General features: G+C 43.4%; 1 protein-coding gene across 1 annotated transcript in view; it reads left to right on the top strand.

Moving 5' to 3' along the window:
• The window catches only part of PPM1H (protein phosphatase, Mg2+/Mn2+ dependent 1H), a 223599-nt gene extending 210897 nt beyond the window's left edge, over positions 1-12702 (top strand). The window contains exon 10 of the mRNA XM_030548855.1: positions 11058-12702. Within this exon, the coding sequence (XP_030404715.1) occupies positions 11058-11205 (148 nt within the window). The 3' untranslated portion in view covers positions 11206-12702. The remainder of the gene's footprint in view (positions 1-11057) is intronic.
• The last annotated feature ends 566 nt before the right edge of the window (positions 12703-13268 follow it).

Below are 13268 nucleotides of genomic sequence, written 5' to 3' on the forward strand. Positions count from 1 at the left end.
TTACAAACATGGAATGTAAAATAGCATTTCCTTGCAAGCGCTGGATTGTCAGGTGAATGGATGATTAGTGCGAAGCTGCAGCTGTGACATTCTGACCTTCACAATCTCTTCTGTCAGAGAGATGGGGTAGAAATGAGAGAGCCTGGGCTGCTTGACTTCCCTACAGCTTATTAGTCCCTCTGCTAAGATAGATAGATAAATAAATACTAGGTTTTGCAGGAGACGCCAGGTTATGGCATCATACAGCCTGCCCAAGAGAAGAGAAGAGAAGCGGCAGCAGCATATGTATATGCTGAACAGCCAACACAAAATGGTGCTTTCATTTAAAAAAACAACAACAACAAAGTCTAGGGATGTGCCAGCAGGATTGGGAAAATCCATCCCCCTTTCTCCTGCCCTGTTCCCAAAGAGGTAAATACCAGCCAAACCAAGTGCTAAAAGGCTCCCCTAATACTGTAGTGACCGTTTGTCTCTTCTATAAATAAGTTGTTTGAGGGGTTGCTTCCTGGATCTCTGAACCTCCCCACCTATCTGGGACTTCATTGACCCAGCTGTTGCTTCGTCTCTCCCTGGTGCACACTTACCACACCCACCTGCCCCTCAAAAGGGGGAGTCTCACAAGAACTGTCCACAAAACCTGGCGCTGCCCTTCTTATCTTGGTTGCTTCTTGCTCATGGCTAGTATGTGCACATAGTACTACTGAGTGCTGACTCCAACAATGGGAGGAATCTGAATGCCATGATGGAGGCAACAGCTGATCATGTGAACAGCCAACCCACCATCCTAGGTTGGGAGGAAGAGAGGCTGGGTGGGTGACTAGTGCCTAGGAACAGGGCCTAAAAAATAGGCACTGGTTACTGAAGAATGTGCACACAATGTTAAACTAATGGTCATACATGGGGTTTGAAAGGAATTTCCCCGTGTCAGATTGGCAGGGACTTTGAGGGGATGTGCTTTGGCTTCTTCTGCAGCATGGGTCACTTCCCAGGATCATCTGGGTTTTTCTCACTTAATCAGTTCCATGCCATTGCAGGGGCCTTGGCCACTGGTGCACCTCAGTCCCTCCTGTTCTCTGCCTGTGGCACACCATAGTTTAGTCTTCCTGGGGCAATAATATTTTGGTATAATTCTGGGTGTTGACCTTGGTGTGGAGGTGGCTGAGTGGTGTTTAGTTGCTTGTGATATGCAGAAGGTCAGAGTAGATGATCTGGTGGTCTCCTCTGGCCTTAAACTCTATGAGAAACACTTGTAGCTCCCAGCTCCTACAGTCACCCCATTCATCCCCTATTAGGCACAATGACTTTCTCTTGGAAAACCTGAGGCACAGTTGTCTCCAGGTGGGTAGCAAGGACTTACCTTAGCAAGCAGTTAGAAGAAGAGGTTATTTACAAAGCTTAAAGTGAGCTGGGTGACTCAGTCAGTCAAAAGGCATAGAGAACCCCAGGGAAAGTCCCTTGCTTTTGAGAACGTAGGGATCATCTGAGTCTGAAGTAGTGCTCCACGGTGGACAGACAGAGAGCAGTGTTGACCATCCCCCATCCTAGAGAATTTTCCTGTAATTTTTCTCCTCTTTTCAAGACATGATTCTACTTGCAACAGTGCAGGAATATGCCCGGGGGAGGATGGAGAGCTGGGTTGTGTGGAGTTCAGCTTAGAAACAAGTTGCTTGATTGTTGATTTTCCCAGTTTTGTCATGGCTGCCATCTGTATTTAAACAAGCTTTCCCAAAACTTTTGTTACAAACTAATGAAATCCTGTCATCAGTTAGTAGCAGGCCCAGAACTTCTCTAAGCTCCGGTGAGGAAAGTAGTGGAAAGAGGAGGAGAAACTAGTCAGGAATCAGTTAGGAACAGAGGGATCCTTAGGGTGTTAGGCGATGACGAAGGAAAAATGGTCAGAAAATACCTAACAGAACTTTGAGGTACCTCACCTGGTTGATGATGTGGGGGAGGGAGTCGCCAAACAATATATTACTTAAAACTTTATCCAGAGAATCTGTTTATCCGAGTTGACAGCAGCAACACTATCCAAGGACATACACATACCTGGAATCATTAATAGCTATTGTAAACTAACAGTGGAGAGGAAGCATGGTCCTGAGGGTGAATCACTGCACTAAGATCATATTTAATTCCTGGCTCTGCCACAGACTTCCTTTGTGAACTTGGGCAGGTCACTTCATCTCTCTGTGCCTCTCTTACCCATATGTGTAATGGGGGTGATAATACTCCCTTCCTCCCACTCTGCTGGCCTTATCTATTTAGATTCTGGGCAGAGACCATCTCCTGCTACATTAATGTACAGCAGCCAGACCAATAGGGTCTTGATCTCTGTGGGGTCTGCTACCACAATACAAATAATGGTGCCTACCTATTCAGCAGCTAGACAGTTACAATAGGTCTAATCTGTCAATCGTTCAGAAGTTAACTTTATTTTTATTACCGCAGTGCCTTGGAGTCCTACTCATAGATCTGCACCCCATTGTGATACGTGCTGTACAAAATCAGAACAAAAAAGGGGACAGTCCCAGTATCAAGGGGTTTACGCTCTAAATACAAGACAAGATGCACCAGATGATGGATTAGACAGTTGGGGGAAGTACGAGTAAACCATGAAACACAATTGGTCTGCATGGTAGGCACTGGTCTGTGCATGCCGGCAGCCTAATCACAGTCAAGTTTTTTGTAGATATCATGACAAAGGAGAGTTTTGAGGTGGGATACAGGCAGATTATGAGGTAGCTTTGCCACACATTTCTTGCACTAATAATGAAGATTCTATGTTAAATGTCACCAATGAGTTAGCTGAACTAATTAGTAGAGGTTATTATACAGTATACAAAAGATTAGGAATCCTAAGAGGAAAAGCAGATTTTCTGGGTCTCTTTCTGATCCATCTAACATTGGTTTAATGCCATTAAATTTAGTGAGATTATTCCCGATCTATTCCAGTGTAAGTCACACCAGAATCAGGCCCTTCTTTCCTTAAGTCTCAGAACAAACACATTTATTAGTGTTTTACCTGGTGTTCTATGACTGGACATCTGAAGTGAATGTTAATTTGTTCTTTTAAGTAATTTTGTGCCAGATCATTTAGGGACTTATAAATAATAGTGGCAAGGCATTTTTCATGCCAGCTTGCAAGAGGTAATTAGAACAGTCTTTCAAATGGCTTACAGTGATATTTATGAAAATTACCTTGCAGAATTGCTCTTGTTGCTTGGTTATAAAGAATATTTAAAGGGTTTAAAGTACTGTGTGAAAGATTTTACCTAATTGCCTCACAGTAGTCCAAATGAAGTATAGCTAATGGATTCATGATTATATAGCAGTCCTGACTATGAAACAGTGTCCTATTCTTCGGAGTAGTCCGTTAAGGAAAGATCTTACGTATTGATCACTTTGCAAATATGTTTAAAATAATGTTGTCCAGCAAAATTCCAAGTTATTTGATTAGTTTAGTAACACAGCCTACGGTAAATTCATCAACTTGAATTTATAAATGACTGGGAATGTGGAAATGACCCGTGGGAGAAATTGCATGGATCCTGTAATACCTTCCACATTGTGGTCATAATAAGAACCTCCATGTTGGTTCAGATTAGTGATCCATCTAGCCTAGTTTCCAAGAGTAACTTTAGAGGAAGGTGCAAGAAACACTAGAGTAAGCAGTTATGGAATCATCTGTCCACAGTAATGGTTTCTTACTAACACCCATTAATTAGAAGTTAGCTTATGCTCTGACACATGACAGTTTACATCTCTTCCAAAACTCTTGGGGCTTCTGTTAGTTTGTTAATTCTTAGTATTGGAACTCTGGATGTCTCTGTTATCTATATAAATGCATAATTCTTTGCTGAATCCTAAAGATGGGCCCAAACTGCAAAATACCTATATGCACTCTTCCTAAAATGAAGCAGTATTCCGATTCAGGTTCTAGTTCATCCCATTACAAAAATGGAACCTCCTGTGAATTTCAGATCCAAGCTTTCCTGTTTCAGGCATAGTTTGATATGGGGTTTTGGTTCTATCTCCTCTTTTAAAAACTATGGTGGTGCAATCACATGGAAAGCGCAGTTAATTCATGAGATAAACTGCAGAAGTTTTGCATTGTCATGTGGTATCTGTCTTTGTGGTCATCATCTGGAATGTCTTCCAAGTTGTGTGGCTGAATCTGAAGGCTTCATTTTTTATTTCAAGTGTCCATTAGAGCATTAGCACAGTGTCTTCATCCTGATCCCACTGTAATATAGGCCACTGGGCTCTAACAGAGGTCATCTCCTATATGTAAATACAAACCTGCTGATATTCTGCTGTCCTCCGACTTGCCTTGCAAGGGAAATTGCACAACAGTGTTCCTAATTTTAAACACAGTGAAGTGATGACGGGAAAGCCCTTATGAGGCAAAAGGAAAGGAAAAGAGAAACAATAGAGGACAGAGTGAGACATAAGACTACGCTTCAGGATTATTACGTGTTATAGCTGATGCTCTGCATCTCCCCAAAACAGATGACATGATCTCTGCCCCAAGGAGCTTACACAATGAGACATGAAGTAACAAGACAGTAGGGAGGGTTGATCATTTTGTGGTTTCCCAGTGCGGGCTAACCAGTGGAATGATGGAGTAAGAAAGGTGGGGGGTTAATATTTACACAAAATGGACATCCTAGCTGGCTAATTTCTTGTAGGTATTGTGGTAGGAATGGGTCTTAAAGGGGAACATGAATGATGAGTGGAAGGTGGCCTTGCAGATCAACTCAGGAAGTGCAATCCATACATAGAAAGTGGTGAAAAAGCGTAAATGAAGACGACAATGAAGGAGCATCAGTATCATGCTGTTTCCTCATATGAGACTGATACAGCTCAGGCATTGCAGCTGTGCTCCCTGATTGCTACTTCAAAAATCTTTCGTTCTCTCCTTTCCCCATGTCCTGTCCCTGCTCTCAGGCTGTGGGGATAGGTAGGAGGTTCTGAGGAGTCACTCTACCTCCTTTGTGCTTTGGAGGCTGGAAAGCAGGCCATACAGTCTGCCAAGAGTGTATTTCCCCCACTGCAGCCATTTCTCTTTGCAGTACTCCGCTGATCAATACTGAAAGCTTTAGCAGGAGGGCAAAAAATACTCAAATCACAAGTTGCAATCCGGTGCGGCTTGTCATTGGGAAGAAGTACTTTAAGACTACTTCAGCAGTTCTCTAATGCTGTCTTGACAGTTGAATCCAAGTTCACAGCATTAGTGGATAAAGCATTCGATAATGGACTGCTGCTGCTATTCATCTCCAAGTGCCAGAAATTCACCCCGTTTCCTCTGACGCCCAGCTGAACAGCAGTGCTCTAATTCAACTCTGCACTGGAGGAGGAATATGTTCCCTCTCTACTGTCTTTACCTACTCTGTTTTCTTAGCTTCAACATCCTCGTTTTCTTGTGTATTTCATATTCTGTCTGTGAGAGAATCTCTGGCTTATTGAAGGTTTTTGTAATCTTGTCATTTCAGAACAGCAGTTTGAACAGGAAAGCCCTTCAGCTTTTACACAGCAGCTTAAAAGCAATAGTGACTCCTTTGTGGTGTTGAATTATGGAAAGCCCTTGTAAATTAGGAACAGGTGAAAGACAAACTTTCCCTTTCACTGGCTTACTGGCATTTTCTTCTCTTAAATTCTGACAAAAATTGAGAAATCCTTGAAAATATGCTCTTAGCTGCAACTCTCATCGATTGTTTTTATTCACCGCATGTCTGATACAAACTCTGGGTGTGCCATGTGGAATTCATTTGTTCTTTAGCCTCGCATTGCATGTTGGTATATGGAAGCAGAGGCATATGAATGTGTATTTCTTTGTATTAGGGCAATAGGGACAGTGCTTCTTGTTATCTCCTGTCCCTGTTCTTCAAGGTCTTTACTACAGAACAGACCTTGGCAACTGCAGCGTGTATGTGTGTCTAAGAGAGAGTTTGTGCCTATTTCATTGCCTCTTCACCTGTGTAAAATGACCCTTAGACCCCTTTCTTATCACAGAGAGGAAATCTCTTTTTAAAACTAGTGAGGCCTAGAAAATCTTACCAGTTTCTCACTGCATCGTCAAAACACACCGTTCTCTGCTTTTAGTCCGTTATTTGCATATGACATTGATCCTTCCTTTACATTCCTATTTTCAATCTCCGTTTACCATGCAATGAAGTTTACATTGTATTTTAAAAATCCCTTCCAACTGCTGAGTCGTTGTGTAGTGTGTCTTCATATTTCTTGGAGGGTTGAGATACCAACAAGTGTTAAAATGAAAAACAGTAATAATGACCACTGCTGTTTCTTGAGTATTCATCTTCACTAGTTACATGCAATCTTTTCTGATTCAGGCTTTGTGCCATTAAATAATGCATTCTCACCTTATTCTAACCTCAAACCCTGTAGCAACCATCTCTTGCATAATGAGCGCCCTGCCATTTATGATCATTTGAAGTGTCTGCTCTTTGTCCTTAGATGAGTTCTGGTGCAGGTCACTTCTCCAAAAGGTTTCCCTGGAGTGCTGCCCTTAGAACTGGTTTGGGGCCTTGTCCCTTGTACTTTGTGTTGTTTCTAGGAAGTGATTCCTCCCAGTTGGTGGGGCGATGTACCGGACGTCTGTGGGGTTTGCCGTGATGCCAGAGTCCTTGGTTCCTATTCTTTGTATATTTGGGTCAATATTTGCTGCTGATTTTATTATATAACCCCTGGATACCTTCCCACCCCCAAAACACGCACACTGATCCTGCTGCCCCTTTCCAGGCAGAAGCAGACAGGCGTTGGGGAAACAGGGATGACAAATATTATCAGCTTTGAGATAGCCTTGTGATGAGTGAAAATGTACATTGTCATGGAAGTGTGGATCCAGCTAATGCAACTAGGATTATGTGGGATATTCTTCATGGTAAATATTGCACTGGCACCAGAGGTAGAGTTGAGCAAGGACTTGTGCTGTAAAAATAACACTACTAAGGAGCTGATCTTTCAGACTGAGGGCTAAGTATCTGAGAAATTGTAAGTGAGCTGCTTTCTCATGGAAACAGAAGTGTCCTGCATTGATGCTCCAGTGCCATTGTGATCAGTTATGTTATAATCCTCTGGAAGGTAGAATCAGTCCTGTCAAAATCTCAAAAAGCCCTGTGGCACCTTATAGACTAGCAGACGTTTTGGAGCATGAGCTTTCGTGGGTGAATACCCACTTCGTCAGATGCATGTAGTGGAAATTTCCAGGGGCAGGTGTATATATATGCAAGCAAGATAGAGATAACAAAGTTAGTTCAATCAGGGAGGATGAGGCCCTGTTCTAGCAGCTGAGGTGTGAAAACCAAGCTTAAGGTCTGCTATTGTGTGTCCAGGGAGATTGAAGTGTTCTCCTACAGGTTTTTGTATATTGCCATTCCTAATATTTGATTTGTGTCCATTTATCCTTTTCCGTAGAGGCTGTCCAGTTTGGCCGATGTACATAGCAGAGGGGCATTGCTGGCATATGATGGCGTATATTACATTGGTGGACGTGCAGGTGTATGAACCGGTGACAGTGTGGCTGATCTGGTTAGGTCCTGTGATGGTGTCGCTGGTGTAAATATGTGGGCAGAGTTGGCATTGAGGTTTGTTGCATAGTTTAGTTCCTGAGCTAGAGTTACTATGGTGCGGTGTGCAGTTACTGGTGAGAATATGTTTCAGGTTGGCAGGTTGTCTGTGGGCGAGGACTGGCCTGCCACCCAAGGCCTATGAAAGTGTGGGATCATTGTCCAGGATGGGTTGTAGATCCCTGATGATGCGTCGGAGAGGTTTTAGCTGGGGACTGGATGTGATGGCCAATGGAGTCCTGTTGGTTTCTTTCTTGGGTTTGTCTTGCAGTAGGAGGCTTCTGGGTACACGTCTGGCTCTGTTGATCTGTTTCCTTATTTCCTCGTGCAGGTATTGTAGTTTTGAGAATGCTTGGTGGAGATTTTGTAGGTGTTGGTGTCTGTCTGAGGGGTTAGAGCAGATGCAGTTGTACCTCAGTGCTTGGCTGTAGACAATGGATCATGTGATGTGCCCAGGATGGAAGCTGGAGGAATGAAGGTAGGCATAGCGGTCGGTAGGTTTTCCGTATAGGGTGGCGTTAATATGACCATCACTTATTTGCACCATGGTGTCTAGGAAGTGGACCTCCCGTGTAGATTGGTCCAGGCTGAGGTTGATGGTGGGGTGGAAGCTGTTGAAATTGTGGTGGAATTTTTCCAGAGTCTCCTTCCCATGGGTCCAGATGATGAAGATGTCATCAATGTAGTGTAGGTAGAGAAGGGGTGTGAGTGGACGAGAGCTGAGGAAGCGTTGTTCCAGATCGGCCATAAAAATATTGGCATATTGTCGGGCCATGCGGGTGACCACAGCGGTGCGACTGATCTGGAGATATATATTGTCATCAAATTTGAAATAATTGTGTGTGAGGATAAAGGCACAGAGCTCAGCAGCCAGTTGTGCTGTGGCATTATCAGGGATACTGTTCCTGACAGCTTGTATTCCATCTGTGTGTGGGATGTTCGTGTAAAAAGCCTCTACATCCATGGTGGCTAGGATGGTGTTTTCTGGAAGGTCACCAATGCATTGTAGATTCCTCAGGAAATCAGTGATGTCACGGAGATAGATGGGAGTGCTGATGGCATAGGGTCTGAGTAGAGAGTCCACATATCCAGACAGTCCTTCAGTGAGAGTGCCAATGCCTGAGATGATGGGGTGTCCAGGATTTCCGGGTTTGTGGATCTTGGGTAGTAGATAGAATAACCCTGGTCGGGGCTCTAAGGGTATGTTGATTTGTTCCGGTGTTAGTGTAAGGAGTGTCCTGAGTAGATGGTGCAGCTTCTTAGTGTATTGCTCAGTGGGATCTGAGGGAAGTGGCCTGTAGAATTTGGTATTGGAGAGTTGTCTAGCAGGCTCCTTTTGGTAGTCAGACCTTTTCATGATGACAACAGCACCTCCTTTATCAGCCTCTTTGATGATGATGTCAGGGTGGTTTCTGAACCAATCCATGCAACAAACCTCATTGCCAACTCTGCCCACATATCTACACCAGCGACACCATCACAGGACCTAACCAGATCAGCCACACTGTCACCGGTTCATACACCTGCACGTCCACCAATGTAATATACGCCATCGTATGCCAGCAATGCCCCTCTGCTATGTACATCGGCCAAACTGGACAGTCTCTACGGAAAAGGATAAATGGACACAATCAGATATTAGGAATGGCAATATACAAAAACCTGTAGGAGAACACTTCAATCTCCCTGGACACACAATAGCAGACCTTAAGGTGGCCATCCTGCAGCAAAAAAACTTCAGGACCAGACTTCAAAGAGAAACTGCTGAGCTTCAGTTCATCTGCAAATTTGACACCATCAGCTCAGGATTAAACAAAGACTGTGAATGGCTAGCCAACTCCAGAACCAGTTTCTCCTCCCTTGGTTTTCACACCTCAACTGCTAGAACAGGGCCTCATCCTCCCTGATTGAACTAACCTTGTTATCTCTAGCTTACTTGCATATATATACACCTGCCCCTGGAAATTTCCACTACATGCATCCGACGAAGTGGGTATTCACCCACGAAAGCTCATGCTCCAAAACGTCTGTTAGTCTATATGGTGCCACAGGACTCCTTGCTGCTTTTACAGATCCAGACTAACACAGCTACACCTCTGATACTCAAAATCTCAGGTTAGCCATTTAGGGATTTGTTATTGTGATCATTCCTCTAAGTGTCTTGCAAATACGTTTTAGTTTAGTGCAAAACTGCAGTCCTCCGTAGCTGAGCATATGATCATTGGACTGACAACATTTCAGTTGTGTGCAGTGTTGTTGTAGCCATGTCGGTCCCAGGATATTACAGAGGCAAGATAGGTGGGGTAATATATTTTATTGGCCCAACTTCTGTTGGACAGAGAGACAAGCTACACAGAGCTCTTCCTGCTTTGGGATCTGAAGAAGAGCTCTGCGTGGCTTGAAAGCTTGTCTCTCTCTCCAACAAAGTTGGTCCAGCAAAATATATTACCTCCCCCACTGTGTCTCTCTAACTTTTCAGTTATACTTATTGGCCCTGACTGAGTTCTGCTAGAAAATCATGCAGAACAAGAGCTGCCAGGTGCATGGTTGGCTATGTGCCAACTTCGTGCTTCTGGGCCCCAGAGCAGTGTCCATTGTTTCTCAACTTGTTCATGAAGCTGGGGGACAACAAATATCTGCAATAAATACAATGCAGCTCAGCTCAATGGAGTGCTGCTCTGTTTCGCAGTTTTGTAACTTAATGAAATGGCTAGCAAATATTTCCAAAACAGTAAGCACCTGACATCTCACTTTGGAACGGTCTTCACTGAATTTGTGAATCTGAAGAGACTGCTGATTTCATTAATCTGACTATATAGCCTCTGTGTATTTTGTCAGTTTTAAAATAATTATAATGGTTTCAAAATAGGATACTGTTTCAGTGGAAACTGACAATTCATCCTTTTGGTGTAAGGTATAAATTGAAGTAAAGATCAGGGAGTTCCTGGATTTTATTTTTGGCTTTGTAACCAACTCACTATGCGTCACTCACCCTCTTTGCCATCGTGTATCAATCTGTGAAGTGAAAATACTACTATTTAACCTTCTTTAAAGAGGTGTTTGACACTGAAAGTCAAGGTTTTCAAAAAGGGTTTAGTGCTTTTTTTGGGGTGCTCCATATAAGACCCCTTACAAAGGCCTAATTTTCTGAGGGATGTTCAGCACTTTCTGCAAATTGGGCGACCTTAAGGTGTCTTGAGTTGGGCACCCAAAATCACTAGTCGCTTGTGAAAAACTTGGCCTAATGCTTTAAAATTTGTAAAATGCTTAGAGATCCTCAGGTGCTAAATAATTTTTACTAGTAGTCAACACTTGTTCTTTGATTGCTGATGAACGGATCTGACAGGTTGTCTTTGTATTTCACAAATGTAAATCTCATGAGCTGTGAAAACAAATTCTTCGTTATACTAGCAACCGTGATCTCTGCATTCTCTATTTCTGCAATGTAACTGTGTTCCTCCTCCTCCACAGATACACGTTAGCAGCTCAGGACCTGGTGATGCGAGCCAGGGGAGTGCTGAAGGACAGGGGTTGGAGAATATCCAATGACAGACTGGGCTCAGGAGATGACATTTCTGTCTATGTCATTCCTTTAATACATGGAAACAACTTGTCATGAAAGTAGCACCGACAATGATAATGGGAGGGTGGTCTTTTTAGGAAGAGCCTTTGAAAAGATGTGATGTTCAGATCTGACCAGGACAGTTCTGATTGATGTAATTTAATCTAAACTCATGCTGGAAGGTGACGTTTCTGCCCAAAAGGTAGGGCTCTGCACAGATACTGTACACGATTAAAGGTATCTCTTAAGGTTACAGCTTCCCTATATTAATGGGTTTTGGTGCTTAACAGGAATGGAACTTAAATGCTGCTAATATATTATGGATTGATGGTTCCCTGTATTGTCCCTACATGTGAGGACCCCATTGTGACCTGAAACAGGACTTGGCTGTTTCAAGCCACATGGTAAACTGAAAAAGATTATTTTCAGTTTTGAAAATAGAAACAGGGATTGAAAGCCAGTGAGGCTCTCAGCATTCCCAAGATGACTGAAGTCATGTCCTTGGGATGGGTCATAAAAAAAAAATAAATAAATAAAACTTGAGCTGACACTTGATGTTATTGGTCATTACGAGTCATTGTCATTCTTTTTCTATGAAGAACTTCCAAAAATTGTACATATGTGGTTGAGTTCTCATTTTTCCCATTTAAACCCCCTTCAGAACACTCTGGAGACTTTACAGCTCCTTATTTCACATGTTTTGGTGGCAAAACCAAGACTGTCCTTGTGACTTGGTCTAACCCACCACAGCCAAGCCATCTGCAAAAATTGCCTTGGCGAGTAAGGCACATTGTGTTGGAACAAGAATAAATCTTGCAACAGGAATTGTTTGTCAAGATTTCCTTTGATGTGTAACCATGATGTACCAGATCTTTACTTGATGCAGAGTCCCTCTGGAAGCCAAGGTTTCTTTGGGTAGGGCTACTCTGCAGCTCAGGTAGACTGACTCGTGCTAGCGGGGCTCGAGCTAGTGCGCTAAAACTAGCAGCATAGACATTTCAGCTCAGGCTGGAGCTTGGGCTCTCAAGTCTGAGATCTGTGGGCTTGAGAGGCTGAACTCCAGCCTGAGCCACAATGTCGACATTCCTATTTTTAGCTGTTTAGCTTGAGTCCATCTGCCCAGGCTGGGAGGCTTGCTCCTAGCTGGAGGGTAGACGTACCTTTTGGGACCTAGGATTTTCATTCTTTGGCTGGTTCTGTGTTCTTTGTCATGCATCCTGTTGAAAAGATCACTGGACATACAGCTTAGCGATCAGTGTTCCGTAAATGTATTTTGTCTTCTGAGTTTGGGTGTCTATTTTAAATGTTATTGTTCTACTTGTTAACCCAGAAACAGATAGCAACCTTACTGAAAACAGTTTCACTTCTGTCTCCCTTATTATTCACCATAAAAGCCCTCTGCCCTGCCCCCATCATCAGAAGGTGGCAACTCACTCATAACTGTGCACCTTCTGATACTGGGGTAGAGGATTAACATGTTAGTAGAAGTCCTTGGCTTGCCTGGTCTCCTCTGCCAGTTGTACTCTATGTTAAAAAAAAAAAAAAAAAAAAAAAATCTCTCTCTAAATAAGATACCAACCTAGAAGCAACAGTGCAACAGGAAACCATTCAGGCAAAATGCAGTGTAGACGTAGCCAGTGTAGTGCAGTAACTGGCGGTGTGATTTGCAGCTCATGTAGCCGTACCTGCACTATCCTTAATCTAACTAATCTGACTAAAAACAGAGTGAGCTTCAGCATGGGCTAGCAATGCCAGGGTGTGCCCAGAGGTCCCGAGGAGCTTGGACAGCCTGTGCTGACACCCACACTGCTGCAGCTTCACTGTTATTGAGACCTGGGCTAACTAGATGGTTATGGCTCCACAAACTGCGAAGCACAGCTCGGATTGCAATGTAGACATAGCTGCAGGTACTGGTCTATAAACATAGAACTCTCTTCACTGCCAGCAATTTCAGTCCTTTTTTCAGAATCTGCTAACAGATAGGTGGGTCCTCATGTCTAGCGAGCCCCCTAACCGTGTACTGCTGGAGCTGCTGATGCCAGTTTGTAAATAAAATTGGCTAGCTAGGAGAAACGCAGTTGACGTAATCACAGAAATATGGGAGCGCCAACTAGACACCT

The sequence above is a fragment of the Gopherus evgoodei genome, chromosome 1 (assembly GCF_007399415.2).
Source record: "Gopherus evgoodei ecotype Sinaloan lineage chromosome 1, rGopEvg1_v1.p, whole genome shotgun sequence".
Taxonomy (NCBI): Eukaryota; Metazoa; Chordata; order Testudines; family Testudinidae; genus Gopherus; species Gopherus evgoodei.